Raw genomic sequence first — 16,635 nt, 5'->3', positions numbered from 1 at the left:
CTGTAGGTAAGTGGATAAGTTAACTGTACACCAGACTATGGAATATTATTCAGTGCTGAAAAGAAATAAACTATCAAGCTATGAAAAGACATGAAGGAAACTTGAATGCACATTACTAAGTATAAGAAGCCAGTCTGAAAAGCGACATACTGCAAAATTCTAATTATATGACATTTATAGAAAAGGAAAACTCTGGATTTAGTTAAAAGATTAGTGGTTGCCAGGGATTGGGAAAGGAAGGGGTAAATAGGCACAGTGCAGAGGATTTTCAGAATAGTGAAACTTCTGTAGGATTCTACAACGATGGGTACATGTTATTGTATTTTTGTCAAACCCCACGGAATGTCCAACACAAAGAGTGAACCCTACTGTAAACTATGAACTTTGGGTGTTAATGATGTGTCAATGTAATTCATCAGTTGTAACAAAAGTACCACTCAGATGTAAGACTCTGATGTGGGGGGAAGTTATGCATATGTGTGATGGGGGATTTATGGGAGATCTCCATAATTTCTGCTCAGTTTTGCTGTGAACCTAAAACTGCTCTAAAATTTTTTGTTCATTTAAATAATGTCAGTTAATCATTAAAAATCAGAAAAATATAGCTTCACTAATAAGATTTTTTTTTTTTTTTTTCCTGCCTCTGGATTTATTTATACAAACAGCACAGGAGGACACCAGTCCCCATAGATAGGGGCTCAGGGGTCACACCAGTCCTTCTGTCCTCACATTCACAGAGGTTTTTATTATGGAGCCTTTGCAGGGACCTGGGCACCCTTGGGGGCCTGGGTACTCTTGGGGGCGGGAGCCGGAGCTGATGCTGATACTGGAGCTGGAGTTGTAGCCTGGGTCTTGGCTTGGGCTTTGGCCTTTGGCCGACAGAGCCTGCGCTCTCTGGCCATGTGGGCACGAGCACGCTTCCCATGCTTGGGATGGGCAAGCAAGGCAAGGCGATCAAGTTTGCGGCTGGCACCCTCTGGCATCTTGGGCTTAACCTCCTTAGGCTTTACCAGGGCTTTGACAGCCTCAGCACGTGCACTCATGGCCTTGGCATTGTTTGCCTGCATCTTTTTCAGGCCCTTCTTGTTGTGCTTCTTGGCAAAACGCATATTTCTCAGGAACTTGGGGTCTACCCCCTTAAGAGATTCGTATCTCTGTGATCGGGGTTTCTTGATTCCATTTCTGTGCCATTTTCGGGATTGGTTGTGCGTGGTGTGGTTCTTGGATTTGGCCATGTCTGCACCGTAAGCCGCTGCTCCCAGAGCGGTTGAGACAGGAAGAGGAAGAGCTCACTAATAAGATTTATAAGGGATATAAATTCTTTATCATAGATATAAACTCAGAGGAGTAACAATCAAAACTTATGAGTCATCCTGATTCTATTTATAACGTGACATTATTTCTGTACAACCAGTTACGTGTTCACTTGTTATTGTGAAATTGGCTCTGATACCATGGTGGGGATATGCACAGAGCACATGATTCCAAGCCTTACCCAACACTTAATTGGGAACAGTACACATGTGTACTCTGTTACAGAATTTTATGTGAGTGATGTGCATGGGCTTGGATATTCTAATCAAGGACACATCTAAGATAAAAATGCCCAGGGATGAAAAGATTTATTCCACGGTCCCTTCAAAAGTGAATCAATTTGACAGCCTACCTGTACATGTGATAGTGACGTCTAATATATAAAAAGTTGCAACATGACAAGTTTACAAGTGTCTGTTGTCTTAACACATCATACATATGTATATATGTGTGCATATATATGTATATGATATATTTATAAATAAAGTCAAGTACTAATGGAATCTAACACACCTCCACTGGGGAGAAATTTGATTCTTGTTATTGAAATTGGACTGTGCTATTTAAGAGTTTCACACAATGTATGCTTGAGCATATATCTGTTTTAATTCTGATATCCTCTTTCTTTTCCAAAACAGTGAATCATTCTGTATTCCACAGCTGGCATAAATATGTCATTCTTTTTTTTTAAGCCTTCGTAATCATAATGGTGTTTCATGTTTAGCTTTAATCCATCTGAAGTTTATGCCAGCATATGGTGTTACGTAGGGAATCAAAGACAAACCTTAATTCAACTGAATATTGTTGCTGTTCCACTATTTATTAAAAGGTGATTCCTCTTCATGCTATTAATTTTGATGAGCCACATGCAAAATTGAATTTGTACAGTTTGAGTTCATTTTCTGGTATCGCTGATACAATTGATTTTACAAAACTTTGAAACACCTATGATTCAGTAATTGCTAATTTGCCAATAAATTCAAATTCTGTAGGAAGAATCTGACAGTTACCTTCAAAGATTGGGTTTTCTACAAAATTTGACATGTATTTCTTTTTAAAAATTCTTCAATTTTTTCATTTGTTCTAATTAGTTATACATGGCAGTAGAATGCATTTTAACATATCATACATAAATGGATTATCACTTCTCATTCTTCTGGTTGTACATGATGTAGAATTAGACTGGTCATGACATGTATTTCTTTGCTGTATTTATGATAATCATTTTGCAACTGATTATGTTTTTAGTATTTATTTGAAACTGTCTTATTAATTATGTAAATAAGGGGTTGAAAATATGAACTTCTGATTGACTTATTAAACTCAGAGCTTAAAGAGCTTGATTGGTCTATGCCAGTATCCCTCATCCCGCCAATCACCTGCACTGGGCCTCACCTGCCAAGGGGCTCCCAGAGATGGATGCAAATGGGTGTCTGTTGTCCAGTGGTTTTTAAAGGAGTATCATGAATTCTCCCTTAACCTGTCTGAAATTTCTATCAGAAGTTATCTCAATCCCATCACAACCTCTAGTTTGGGGCTGTAGATCAGGAAGGTAAGGGTGCTAGTCTCCTTCCAGCTAAGGGGAGCCCTACTCTGGCTCTATCTTCTCTGATTTTCCCTTTTACTCTGAACAACTCTCTAGTCAGAAAAACTCCTCATTTCTCCTGAGGAGGTGGGAGACCTTTTCACCATATCCTGAATTCTCTTCCAATGGCTTTTAGTGAAGCTCTCTGCTGATACAGCCAAACTTTGCTCTTAATCTATAAAAGGAAAACTCTGGCTCTTTAAAAAAACTTTTTTTTTTAAAATCTCAGAAAACTTAGAATGTAAGATTATTGTCTATTTTGATACTCTAAGAGAAGAACATGTGGTATATTCTAAGGAGGTCTGTCCATCCCCATGAATTAATGAAATTTATAGATTAAACAGGGGGAGCTACTGGGCAACATGATTTTGGGAATATGCAAACCATGCTAGTCAAGGATTTCTCTTCTGGCAGTATGGACAATAAGATTCCTTGAGCAACCTCCTGGCAAGTGCAGAAAACAACTACGTGTGCTGAATAAAATGCAAAACAACATCTTTAAAGAATGTGTTGATGGAACTTTCCAGAAAGCAATGGATATTCACAGGCCAAAAACTGAGTGAAATTTGGAGTCTAGAAACTTAAAGTCATTCAAGTTTTAGGATTTTGGTTTGAGGGCACTTGCCAGACTGAGTGAACACTTCGGCAGGCTTGCCCATGCTTGGGGATTTGACATGTAGAAGGAGACCTGCACACTGGAGTTTCTTCCCTATTTCTCTGTCACGTTTCTCTGCAGAGCAACACTGGCATCAACTGGGTACTTGTCAGAAATGTAGAATCTTGGACTCCACAGACTGATTGAATTCAAACCTGCACTTTTACTAGATCCTAAAAGGTCAGGAAGCGAGCAGAATTTCCAACTGACAGCTTGAAAAATATCCACCAGGTGGCAGACACGCAGCAGGCAACAGGTAGCTAGAGCCTCTTAAAGCCTCCCTGTGAAGTCATCCATCCTATCAGTGGCATTAGAAGTTTGGGGTGGTTTGTTGCTCATGAAATTGGAAGAGAAGGCCCACAGGAGACCCCTAACGCAAGTGCAGCAGGTTGTGGATACCAGCCATGAATTCCTCCTACCTGGGCATTCCCCAGTTGTTTCCCCATGTTTGTATGGTAAGTGGACTGGCTACACACTCTTATTTTATAGTCAAAGAAATTGAGGCTCAGAGAGGGAAAGAGAGATTAGCTCAGTGCTTAGCAATTGAAAATAGTGTTGGCTCCACAGCTAGAGGGCAGTTGAATGGCTGCCAGTCCTGGACCAAGAGTTCCTCTGTAAGGGCAGGGCAGCCAGGGTCAGCCAGCCACCTGAGCAACCTCCCTCCTCTCTTCTCCAGGTTGCTCTTTGAACAGTTCTCTTGTTTCCCCCACCCCCTGCTGGAGTTTGAAGCAGCTATTGTGATAATTCAATTTGGATTGTCAATGGGCTTTCCAGGATACTCAGGATCCCAGACTGAACCCCTAAAGGGACAAAGCATTAGTCTTAATGAGAAATGAGCAGGACCAGCTCTGGTCCCCAGGGTGTCCCCTAAGAATCCTGATAGTCTGAAGTCTACATAGCCAGCACTAGCTGAGAGCCACGATTCTTTTTTCTTTTTTTATTAGAGTCTTATAATTATACACAGTATTTAGGTTCATCTTGACAAAATCATACATGCAAGGAATTTGATTTCAATCTTCACCACCCCCCCTTTTCCTTCCATCCTCCATTCGCCTATTCTCCCTTCTCTACTCTACTAAACTCTCTTTCTTCTATATATGCATACTGATGAAATTCCCTTTGGTACCTTTGAATATGAATATAATATGATTTTGTTAAGTCCATTCCATTTTCCCATTCTTCCTCCCTCACTCTTGCTCCCCTTCTTCTACTCCACTCATCTTCCCTCTATCTTTATGATATCCGATCCCCTCTCCCACTGCCTTCTTTCCCTTATTTTGCTCTAGTTTCCACCTATGAGATAAAACATTTGACCCTTGATTTTCTGAGTCTGGTTTATTTCACTTAACATGATTTTCTCCATTTCCATCTATTTACTGGCCAATGGCATTGTTTTATTCTTCTTTATAGATGAGTAAAACGTCATTGTGTATATATGCCACATTTTCTTGATCCATTCATCTATTCACAAGCATCTGGTTGATTCCATAATTTGACTATTGTGAATTGTGCTGCTGTGAACATGGAAGTGACTATATTGTTATGGTATGCTGATTTTAGATATTTTGGATAAATACCAAGGAGTGGAATTGCTGGGTCATACGATGGTTCCATTCCTAGTTTTTTTTTTTTTTTTTTTTTTTGAGGATTCTCCATTGTTCTTGCCCAAGTGGTTGTACTGATTTGCAGTCCCAACAACAATGTAAGAGTGTACCTTGGTCTGGTGTCTTGTGGGAAGGGCTGAAGGAGACGCTCTGGGCTGAGTTTGGCACATGGCAGTCCATGGAGGAACGTGCTGCCTCAGCCATCATCATGCCTGGGTACCTCCAGGAAGGCTTGGTCACCAACCCATTCAACCACTTATTTGACAATGAATCGGACCCCATTCCAGGTGCTCAAGGCAGCAGAGAACAAGAATAAAAGAAACCTACTGGGGTGACCTTAGGGGACCTGGGGCCAAGCTCAGGCCATGGCCCAGTCCAACGAGCAAACAGCTGCATAGAGTCTCAGAAAGACCCCAAGAACCCGCTGCCCCCAGGTGTTGATGTGGCTGACAAGAAAGAGGAGATGCAGCACCATGGCACTTAAGAAAGAAGGAATAAAGGTTGGAAGAAGACCTGATCAACAACTTCAGGATGAAGGAAAAGTAATTGATAGAAGACCAGAGGGGCGACAACCTCATGAAAGATTTGAAAAGCCACCTTTAGAAAAGAGTGAAGGAGGCGAATTTTCAGTTGATATACAGATTATTGACCAACCCATTCGAGGTCATGGTGTTCTTAGAGGGGGCTGAGGAGCTGTGGACATGGACTGGGTCGAGGAGATGGATTTGATTCTCATGGCAACTTTGAATTTGATAGGCATAGTGGAAGTGACAGATCTTCTTTTTCACATAACAGTGGCCTGCAGCTTGAGGATAAACGTGGAAGAGTCTCTCACAACTGGGAAACTGTCCAAGATGAATTAACTTACTTGGATCCATCAAATGTGACTGAGGGAACACCTGAAGATGAAGAACATCCAATGGCAGACACTGAAAATAAGAAAAATGAAGTTGAAGAGGTTAAGGCAGAGGGTTCAAAAAAGGTGACTTTGGATGAATGGAAGGTTATTCAAAATAAAGACTGTGCAAAAGTAGAATTGTTCCGAAAACCAAATGAAGGTGCTGGTGGACAATGGAAGAAGGGATTTGTTCTTCATAAATCAAAGTGTCAAGAGGCTCACTCGGTTATGGAGCATCATTTCCAGAAGCCAGCAAGTGATATGTCTCAGCTGGACATTAATTTTGGAAACCTAGCCCAACCAGGTCATGGTGGCAGGGGAGGATGAGGTGGACTTGGGTGTGGTGGACTCCCAAACAGTGGCAGCAGGCCTGACAAGTCAAGTACTTCTGCCTCTGATGTGTGACTGACCCAGAGCTGGAATGATCCAACTCTGGTTTAACTGGGTGCCATAAGACAACCCTGGTTCTTTGAACAGACCCTCCTGTTCAAAGCTTTTGCATGTTTAAGGATCCCAAAGGACTAAGAAATAAAAAATACATTTTTAAAAAGACTGTCATTCATACCATTCACACCTAAAGACTGAATTTTATCTGTTTTGAAAGTGAACTTCTCGCTACACAGAAGTAATAAACATGGTAGTCATTTTGTATTTAGAAATGTATTGGTAGCAGGGATGTTTTCATAATTTTCAGAGATTATGAATTTTTCATGAAAACTGTAGTATTGCTGCTTGCAAATATGTATTTCCAAACCTGAAATATAAATGTGAATGGTGTATACCAGTTTAAAACTTTCACTTCATTTGTGTTTTTTAATTAAGTATTTAGATGTTTCCCCAATTACAAACTCGTTTTAAATATTGGGGGTGGGAGGAAAAGAGTGTACCTTTTCCCCCAGATCCTCACTAGCTTTTATTATTATTTGTGTTCTTGATAATTGCCATTCTGACTGGAGTGAGATGAAATCTTAGTGTAGTTTTGATTTGCATTTTCTTGATTGCTAGAGATGTTGAACATTTTTTTCCATATATTTCTTGACCATTTGTGTTTCTTCATTTGAGAAATTTTTGCTTAGCTCTTTTTCCCATTTATTGATTGGGCTATTTGTTTTTGCACTGAGGTTTTCTTAAAAATATATATTCTGGATATTAATCTTCTACCAGAGGAATAGCTGGCAAAGATTTTTCTCCCATTCTGTTGCTTCTTTCTTTACTCTCTTAGTCAATTCCTTTGCTGTGCAGGTTTGTAATTTGATGACATCTCACTTACTGATCTTGGTTTTATTTCTTGAGGAAGTTGGTGCCTGCCCCTATGTGAAGCGTGTTAGCCGTTGTATGGTTTCTGTCTAATTCTTAAGTCTTTGACCCATTTTGACTTGACTTTTGTGTAGGGTGAAAGATAGGGATCCAAATTCATTCTTCTATGTAAAGATATCCAATTGGAACAGCACCATTTATTTAAAAGACTGTTTTTTCTCCAACATATTCATTTGGCACCTTTGTGAAATACCAGATGACTGTAAGTATATGGGTTTGTCTCTGTGTCTTCTATTATATTCCATTGGTCTTCATGTCTATTTTGATACCAGTTTCATGGACAGCCACTGATTCTTGAAGGAACTTTTCTCCCAACCTGTTTAGTTTTGTTCTTTCAGCTATAAGAACAAAGAGTTGCTCAAGCAAGATCAAGTAAATTTTTTCTCTTACTTTTTTCCTAAGAATATACTTGGATTGATTAGGAGGATCACACAAAATTCAAAAACAGAGGTATTAATAGAGTTGAGGCTATTTGAACTTAAACAATGTGTGCCCAGACTAAAAGAAAATTAAAAAGACATCTGCACTCCTGTCAAGATATGGAATCAACCCAAGGGTCTATCAACAGATCAATGCAAAAAGAAAATGCAGTAAATGTACACAATGAAATACTATTTAGCCTTAAAAGGGGGGAAATTCTGTCATTTTTGACAACATGGATAAATCTAGAAGACATTGTGCTAAGTGAAATAAGCCAGACACATAAAGAAAAATACTGAATGACCTCACTCATTCTGGAAATTTATAAAAGCTGATCTTATACAAGCAGAGATTAGAATGAATGTTCAAGAAAGAAAGAAGATTTGGGAGATAGAGATCAAAGAGTATAAAGCTTCAGGGGCTGGGGAGATAGCTCAGTCGGTAGAGTGCTTGCCTTATAAGCACAAGGCCCTGGGTTCGATCCCTCGCACCCCCCTCCCAAAAAAAAAAAAAAGAGTATAAAGCTTCAACTAAGAAGAACAAAAAAGTTCTGTAGGTCTAATAAATAGTATGATGACTACAGTCAATAATACTGAATTGTGTGCTTGAAATTTGCTAAAAGATGACATCTTAAGTGAACTCATCACATACACAAATGGTAACTCTGGCAAGATGATGGATATGTTAGCTTGATTATGGTACTCATTTCACCATTCGTATGTGTGTAACATTATGTTTTAGACCTAAAATATATACAATCTTTATTTGTCAATTATACCTCAATGAAGTTGGAAAAATAACCATTAATAAGACTTGTTCTTAACTATAATGTTAACATGGAGAATCAGAAGAAGGTAAAAGCAGAGAAATGACAAAGAAACAACAAAGAGCCCAGACCTGTTTCTCCTTGCTCACCTGGGTTACAACCTCTTTCCTCTTCTTGGCAGATCTCCCACCCCATCTTTCAGTGGTGAGGAAGCTAGGATTATTGTCAGTTTAATGAATTTTAAGAGCAGGATCCTCACTTAAAGATTTCTATGGAAGGAAATTCCGGAAGATCCCCTCTCACTATTCCCATGCACAAAGAGAAGTTCAGTAGAGCTTGATTTTCTCTTTCCCCTCTTCTTCTAGAAAATCCACAGAATATTTTATCAGAAATTCTACATGAAAGGAATCTCTGCCACCATCTAGAAATTGGGCATGAACAGATTCTTCAAAGTCTAATTGCTAAGCAATACAAACATATCTTTGAGATTATCTATGACACAGGACCTAAAATCTGCCCACAGGGCAACAACAAATACATATGTGCAAGTGATTATGATCACTGTCTCCTATACCTGTCACATAACACATGTAATAAATCCATGAGACCTAGAGTTATGCAAGTAGCAGAGGGCAAGGATGCCCTAGGAATTATGATACTGGAAAGCAACTTTTTCAAAGCCCCATTTCTTCATCCCAGTTTCCTACCAGTTGTTCTAGTTCATTTGCCATTGCTATCATGAAAAACTTGAGGTTGGGTACTTTATAAAGGAAAGAGATATATTGATATCACAGTTTTGGAGTCTGAAAGTCCAAGATTGGGCAACTTTATCTGTTCGGCTTCTGGTGAGGGCCTCATGGCAGAAGGCATTGCAATAGTCAAAGTGTGTGTGGAAAAGATCACAGGGTAAGATAGGAAGCCAAAGAAATTCAGGGGCCAGACTTCCTCTTTTTATAACAACCCACTCTAGTTAGGGTCCCTAGAGAATGACTCTCATCCAAGGGTGAAACCTCCAATGACCTAATTAACTCCTGCTAGGTCCCAACTCTCAAAAGTTCCATTGCCCCTCAACATGGCCACATGGGGTCCAAGCGTCAAACACAGACTTTGGGGGTCACACTTAAGCCATATCCCAGTGGTAGCTCTATGCATGGGATTAGGGTGAGAATCCCTGCCTTGGAAAAATAGCCCTGCAAGGATCTCAGGCCATCCAATCTAAACTAACTTATAGCTGAGGAGGGGGACAGTTGAGGATCAGAGAAAGAAGATCCAACTTCTAACCCACTGCCATATTTTCTCATTAGTTCATGTGTGTGTGTGTGTGTATGCTTTATTTGCTTGTTTGTTGCTTTGTTTGTTTGTTTCATTGTATGCCTAGCATCACCCCACAAAGGATTTAAGATAACTCCCAGGTGCATTAGAGGTCCCCATATTAAAAATAGATAACTGAGGAAATAGGGTTAAGGAAAATTAAAAGTAGCAAGAATTATAAAATTACAAAGCCAGGAAGGGGTAAGCTGTCCCTCAAAATGAAGACCGTAAAGAGGCCAATCTCAGGGCTGGGGAGATAGCTCAGTTGGTAGAGTGTTTGCTTTACAAGCACAAGGCCCTGGGTTCAATCCCCAGCACCGCAAAAAAAAAAAAAAAAAAAAAAAGAGGCCAGTCTCAATTGCAGAGTTCAGATGTGATATCACACTTGGAGCAGGTTTCAATCTCAAGACAAAAATTCAATTGTACAGGGTATGTCCTTTTATGTCTTTTCTTTAATCAAACTAAGTGTGACACAAGACCCTAATGGCCAGACTGATGGGAATCATCAGTTCCCATTAGCAAGGAACATTCTAACTTCCCAGAGATTTTCCCCAAATCAGGAAGCCTTACCCGAGGCCCAGAAAATGATAGACATTTGTGGGTTGCCCACCCAGGATCCATTGTCCTCTACCTTGTTCTAAACAACTCCAGATTTTCCTTTGTATAATAGCAATCATAAGGTTTAGGTGAGATGGATCCTATCTTCAGATTCAGAGGAGGGCCCTATGTCTAAGTCAGTCTTCATAATCTTATCCCACCTGCCACTGTGCTTGGTTTGTGGTTTATATCAGTCCAATAACAGCAAACCTCAGGACACTTGTTCTCTAACTGGGAACCAATGGCTTCTATCCCATAAGTGAAGCCCACAGCTTGCAGAATCATCCAATAATGCAGAGAAGAGTCATCCTGAGAACAAAGCTTATACATGAAAGAAGTGAAGAGTAAAGGGAATTTCAGAGCAAAGGAACTGGAGCCTGATTAACCAGGCCGAAGACTGGCCCTACTTTTAAATAAATCTACATTATTTTTAAACAGATTTGAGTAGAGTATCTCTTTTGTGCTACTGAAGATCTCCTGCTTGTTGCGGCATCCAGTCTCTTATGCTGTCAAGGCCACTGCTGTCCACCCAAGGGTCCAAACCCACAGACTCACAGCCTTTCATATTGTCCCAGAGTCAGTTTGGAACAAGTCTGACTAATCACCAATGTTAATTGTGGAATGGTGACTGAAGATTATTATAATCCTTTACTTTCTCCAAAATATTTTTCTATTTCTTTATAGTCTCAGCTTGCCTATGGGAATGTTGGCAGTCCTTATGCTGAGTGATGTGGGTAGAAAAGATCAAGAACTGCTTCCCCCCCCCAGACATGGGGGTCTGTACCACTGCATTATTGGAGCTGGTGTGGGGAGAGAAGGGTGCAAACATTTCTTTGTGTTTCCTCACAGATAAGTCTCATGTTTCAAGGCAAGACCCCCATTTTCTTGGCGCTAAGGCTCAAGAATTCCTGTCATGGTGTTATTATTGGCTGGTAGCACACATTGTGATGGTATGGGTGATGTTTTTCATGTTTTTCTTACCAAACACAGACATCTAGGATAATGCAAAATCATGTACTGTAATAAGCAGTTCTACCCAGGGTGCAAATAGTGCACAGCAAGAACCCAATGTCACTAAAAACAAGGTTTTATATCTGTCTCTTAATTTTGCACACATCAACAAGTTTTCACAGATATGCACTAGCTTCTGGTGGCAGACAACATAAGATTTTGCAAACATGAAATAGTTACAGTATGATATCACTGCAGTTGTGCACAAAGCCAATAAATAGCCAGTATCTCCAGAAATGTGAAAGCTCTTTCCTTCTATGTTCTTGGAAGCTTCCATTGCTTATGGAAACATTGGAGAAAAAAAGTTTAATTTTAGTCCTGATCCCAAGATCTATAACATAGTCCTTGGAAAAGTCCTTCTTTACTCTGAGTTAGTCCTTCTTTACTCATTTTTTGTAAGCACGATGAGGAGTTTGGAGGTCATATGTTCTGTCAGTGTTAGATTTGATGACAGTCACTCAGGTGTTTTTGAGCCACCATGTTTTTCACAGCAGCCTTTACATCCTTGTTCCTCAGGCTGTAGATGATGGGGTTCAGCATGGGAGTCACTACCCCATAGAACAGGGAGATGAGCTTGTCTGCCAGGTCCTGCTTGTCAGCTCCCAGGGGGTCCTTAGACTTGGGCTTCCCATACATGAAGAGGATGGTCCCGTAGAAGATGACCACAACTGTGAGGTGGGCAGAGCAGGTGGAGAAGGCCTTTTTCCTCCCCTCAGCAGAGGGGATCCTCAGGATGGTGGCAAGGATAAAGACATAAGAGATGAAAATGAATAGAACTGGCATTGCCAGGAAGATCATGTTGGCCACCACCATGCTGATAACATTGATGGAGATGTCAGCACAGGCCAACTTCAGAACAGCCAGGATCTCACAGGTGAAGTGGTTGATGACACTGTCCCCACAGAAAGGCAGTCTCATTGCTAAGGATGTCTGTACTACTGAATTGGTGATACCAGCTGCCCAGGAGCCTGCAGCCATGGGCACATAGACAGCCTTGCTCATGACCACAGGGTACCTAAGGGGGTTGCAGATGGCCACATAGCGATCAAAGGCCATCATGCTCAGGAGCACACACTCTGTGGCTCCCATGGCAAAGGAGAGAAACATCTGTGCAGCACATGCGGAGAAGGAGATGGTCTTCCTGGGGGTGAGGAAGCTGTTGAGAATGAGGGGGACTGAGGAGGTCGTGTAGCAGATGTCCAGGAAGGAGAGGTTGCCCAGGAAGAAGTACATGGGCGTGTGCAGGTGGGAGTCAAGGACAGTCACCAAGATGAGGATGCCATTGCCCAGCAGGATCACCAGGTACATCAGCAGGATGAGCACAAAGAATGTTTTCTCCAGTTTGGGGTGGGCTGACAGGCCCAGGAGAATGAAGCCCATCACTGGTGAGGTCTCATTGGATATGTCCATGGTGTATCTGTTCTGAAACCTACAGGAACTCAGAAGGTCAATATCAGTATTCTCTTACTCTACAGTACCTAGGTAGACAGGCAAAAAACTTTATCCTCCCAAGGAACTGGAGAATAGCTTTTAATGGGTCCATCCCAATGGAGTTCTAAGAATAATACAGTGGCCATCACTATTTCTCTTCAGCTTCCAGTAAGAACGAACAAGTTAATTTGGACTAAACTTCCTGCAAAAGAGAATTAGAAGAGAGATAGTAAGACAATGAGAAATCATAGGGCCATGATTCTGGAAAAAGTAGGGACTCAGAGCTGGCCCTTAAAGCTGTGTTTCAACTGGGGCATTTGCAGCTTTTGGACAAGGCCACTGTGAGAACATTAAGCTCTACTGACAGCCTTGTGGCGATGGGGAGCAGTTTTTAAAGTGCAAGTCACATACTTCAGGGCCATTACCAAAGTTCCCTCTCTTTGAGGGAACCATACAATAAGGGTGGCATCATAAAAATAAGGCAAATCAGAAGGAAAGAAGATTTGTAAGTGCCATAGTTCAACCTCAAATCTTTTCAAGCCCTGATATTTGATTGAGGTGGTTGCAGATTTTGTGCTCCCAAATACCTAATAGAAGCAAACAAACCCACTCAGAAGAAAGATACCATCACCCCAGTCTTGAAAACATTTCCACAAATAATTTTGCAAATGCAACTGCTGGCACACATTAAAAAAGAATAAGTCATACAAGGAGACAAGATGACATAAGTGAAAACCAACAGAAATGAACGAAAACCTCAGAAAATAAAGCAGCCCTTTCCTTGGGGCACATGGGAGTCAAGAGGACATTTCTGGTGACACCTGCTTTGAGAATCACCCCAGATCACCTTGATGTCACAGTGCAAAGGTCTTAACATTCTATTGATCCTTTTGTACATTTGAGACTGTGTGGGGGGCCCCTTGTACACTGTGCCCAAGTTGAATCAAAGTTATCAGAGAAGGCAGAATCTTCTCTCTTGCCTTCATTCGTGATCTGCCTGACCAGAGGCAATGCTTTGTTTCTGAGACTGTCTGCAGAGGCCTGGTCCTGCTCCGGTAACTCTTCTTTTTGGGACTAGGGTAACTCTGATAACTCTCCTTTGAATTTTAAGTGCTCCTAAAATGAGGATTTGTTCTAGACTAGTAAAAAACTTGTTTGTTTGCAACTTTGAGGGTTTGGGGTTTTGCTTTTATTTGCTCTGTATCTAAAATATGCATGAACTTCCTGTAAGAGCTGTGATCCAGCACCTTCCTCAATTGTTGCAGCAGCACTTCATGCCTAGGAAGTTCTAAGAAGACACTATTTGGTTTTTTGTCTCCTTCATTTCAAGGATTTCCATTTGGTTTTTTTTTTTTTGTTTTTTTTTTTTTGAGAATCTCTATCTTTTTGTTGAAATGATCTTTTGCTTCCTGCAGGTGCTCTTTCAGCTTATTGGTATTATCATTCATTGCCTGCATTTGCTCTCTTATCTCATCCTTTGCTTCGCGAATCATCTTAATCATGTATAATCTGAAGTCCTTTTCTGACATTTCTTCTAACATACTGTCATTGGATTCTATTACTATAGAATCTAGATTTGTTTGGATCATTTTCTTCCCTTGGTTTTTCATGTTGTTCATGTGTCTTCCCCTCTAGCAGTGCAGATCTGGGGTATTGCAGATTTCCCCCTATAGGCTTAGAGTGGCCCTATAGGTTTCCAAAACCCTTTCTTTAAGGGGAGATCAATATTAGCAAATTAGGATTGCATAGTGTCTGCCCAAATCAGACACTATGCAATCCTAGACCAAATAGCCCCTATGGGGACAATAACAAAATTGTCATAATAAACAAAATGAGTTCAAATATTATCTTCGGTAAAACAAACAGGTTTGCAATAAGGTCTGCAGTTTCTAATGGAGGACAAAGAGGATGCAGAGGGATGTAGAATGTGGCTGTTAATGGGATAAGAAAAGAATATACAGAAGTTCTAGAAAATAGAAAGGGTGAGAGTGTAATCAAAAGAAATCGGATATTAGCATGCAAAAAAGGGAGAAAGAGACTCTGAGGGAACAGGTAAACCAAAGGAAAAGCAAGCAAGAAAAGTAAAGAAATAAAAACTTAATTTTTTTTAAAAAGGAGAAAGAAGAAAATCTACAGTAAAACAGTCATATACTAATGAAACCTCCCAGTGTTCAGTAGCCTGATGCATGAGAGGTATCTGACAATGAGCTTCAAGCCTCCAGCAGGCGTCACAGGATGGGATTTGCCCCACCTAAAGATCGGAGCTCAGGCTTCCAGGATTATCCAAGATGGCCGCTCTGGCTTTGAAATGTGTTGGCAAATGGGGAGCTGGAGTTCAGGGGTGGACGTGGTCAGCTGGAGGTCCTGGAGATGGGATGCAGTTGGTCCGGCAGGGGTCCTGGAGGTCCTGTGTGTTTGGTGTGGTTGTGGGATCCTGGAGGCTGGGTGCAATCAGTTGGTCTGGGGTCCTGGTGATAGGGCGCAGTCAGTTGGTCTGGGAGTCCTGGCGGCAGGGAGCAGTCAGTCAATGTGAGGGCCCCAGAGGAAGGGAGTGATTGGTCAGGCTGAGGGATCCTGGAGATGGAACTCGGTCCGTCCGGCCAGGGGTCCTACAGGGCCTGGCTGTTGTCTCAAAATGGCGGCAGCCACATGTAATCAAACCTGCAGGTACTGCAACAGTGAACTTCCAGGCAGCAGCAGGCAGCTGGTGCTCCACTGGTGGTTGGCGATCAGTTTGCTGACTGTTGTCAGACGATCGGGAGGTGAACCTCATGCATTGGGTGATGGATAGGAGTAAGGCGGGTGATGGATAGGAGTAAGGCAGGTGATGGACAGGCGAGAGGCAGGTAAATGGCGGGTGATAGACGCCTGACAGTGAGCAATCTGCTCTCAAAAAAAAGGCATCGATATGCTGGCAGACTGCAGGTCATCACAGCAGACAAATGGGTAAACACCAGGGGATCGATAAGCAGCAAAAACTGCCTCACCGAGAAACAGATATCCTCTGCTTGAAACCGGCATTACGGAGCGACAAGGAACGCAGCCTCCCTCTAGTCTGCCATCTTGGATCTCCTCTAAGACACTTTCATGTTGGTACTTCGCACATAGTAGCTATGACCATGTCATTGCCATAATAATTCAATCCAGGTTAACAGACATTTATTAGACATCTACCACGGGCTGCTCTTAATTCTAGATACTGGGAACACTACCATGAAAACACAGCCCCTGACCTTAAAGAGCTCAAAATCTAGTAGGGAAATAGCCATGCAAACAAATAATTACAGAAGCACCATCATCATTTCAATGATAATTGTCACCTTAAGGCTCACAATGAACATTGGGTCTATTTAGCAATTTGCTCCTTTGCCAATGTAGAAAGTTCCTTATGGCATTTTCTGATAGACCTGGAACCTATCTGAGTGATATGGGGCTCTTCACCTCTCTGCAAGGCTCAATTCATTTTGTAGTGGTTGTTCTTTGTTATCTGGTTGAAATTCATCTTCTTGCAACTTCTACTGTTTCTGTCATCTGAAGCCCCCATAGATAGTTAATCCCTCTGCTACAAGGCAGCTTTCCAAGTATCCAGGCATAGTTTAGCTTCAGCATAAACAAGAAGCAATCTCCCCTTTTTGTTCTAAGACTTTAAATAGTAGCTATACCTCTTCAAGGCAAATGTGTCATTCTGCAAATGACCAAAAAGGCTGATATTGAGAATGGTCCCCA

At 41.3% G+C, this 16,635-nt stretch overlaps 2 protein-coding genes and 1 pseudogene across 3 annotated transcripts; 1 reads left to right on the top strand and 2 right to left on the bottom strand.

The window, feature by feature from the left end:
* Positions 1-619: 619 nt before the first annotated feature.
* On the bottom strand, positions 620-1,282 carry LOC306644733 (large ribosomal subunit protein eL29-like). Its single transcript, XM_079111960.1, has one exon. It carries the CDS (start codon positions 1,233-1,235, stop codon positions 747-749), a length of 489 nt encoding a protein of 162 aa, XP_078968086.1. The 5' UTR covers positions 1,236-1,282; the 3' UTR covers positions 620-746.
* A 4,084-nt stretch (positions 1,283-5,366) lies between these two features.
* On the top strand, positions 5,367-6,461 carry LOC306644657 (SERPINE1 mRNA-binding protein 1-like; annotated as a pseudogene). Its single transcript has one exon. The product of its transcript is annotated as an SERPINE1 mRNA-binding protein 1-like (transcript).
* Positions 6,462-11,916: 5,455 nt separating this feature from the next.
* LOC306645551 (olfactory receptor 13C7-like) lies at positions 11,917-12,888 on the bottom strand (the record flags this gene model as incomplete). The annotated part of the gene is made up of 1 exon (XM_079113469.1): positions 11,917-12,888. One exon carries the CDS (start codon positions 12,886-12,888, stop codon positions 11,917-11,919), a length of 972 nt encoding a protein of 323 aa, XP_078969595.1.
* Between the last annotated feature and the right edge of the window lie 3,747 nt (positions 12,889-16,635).

The sequence above is a fragment of the Sciurus vulgaris genome (genome assembly GCF_902686455.1).
Source record: "Sciurus vulgaris genome assembly, chromosome: 15".
Lineage (NCBI taxonomy): Eukaryota > Metazoa > Chordata > Mammalia > Rodentia > Sciuridae > Sciurus > Sciurus vulgaris.
Note: the sequence above shows the minus strand (reverse complement) of the source record. Positions and strands in the feature narration are given on the sequence as shown.

Coding starts and splice junctions, on each gene's coding strand:
- LOC306644733 (XM_079111960.1), bottom strand. CDS start 1,235: ATGGCCAAATCCAAGAACCACACCACGCACAACCAATCCCGAAAATGG.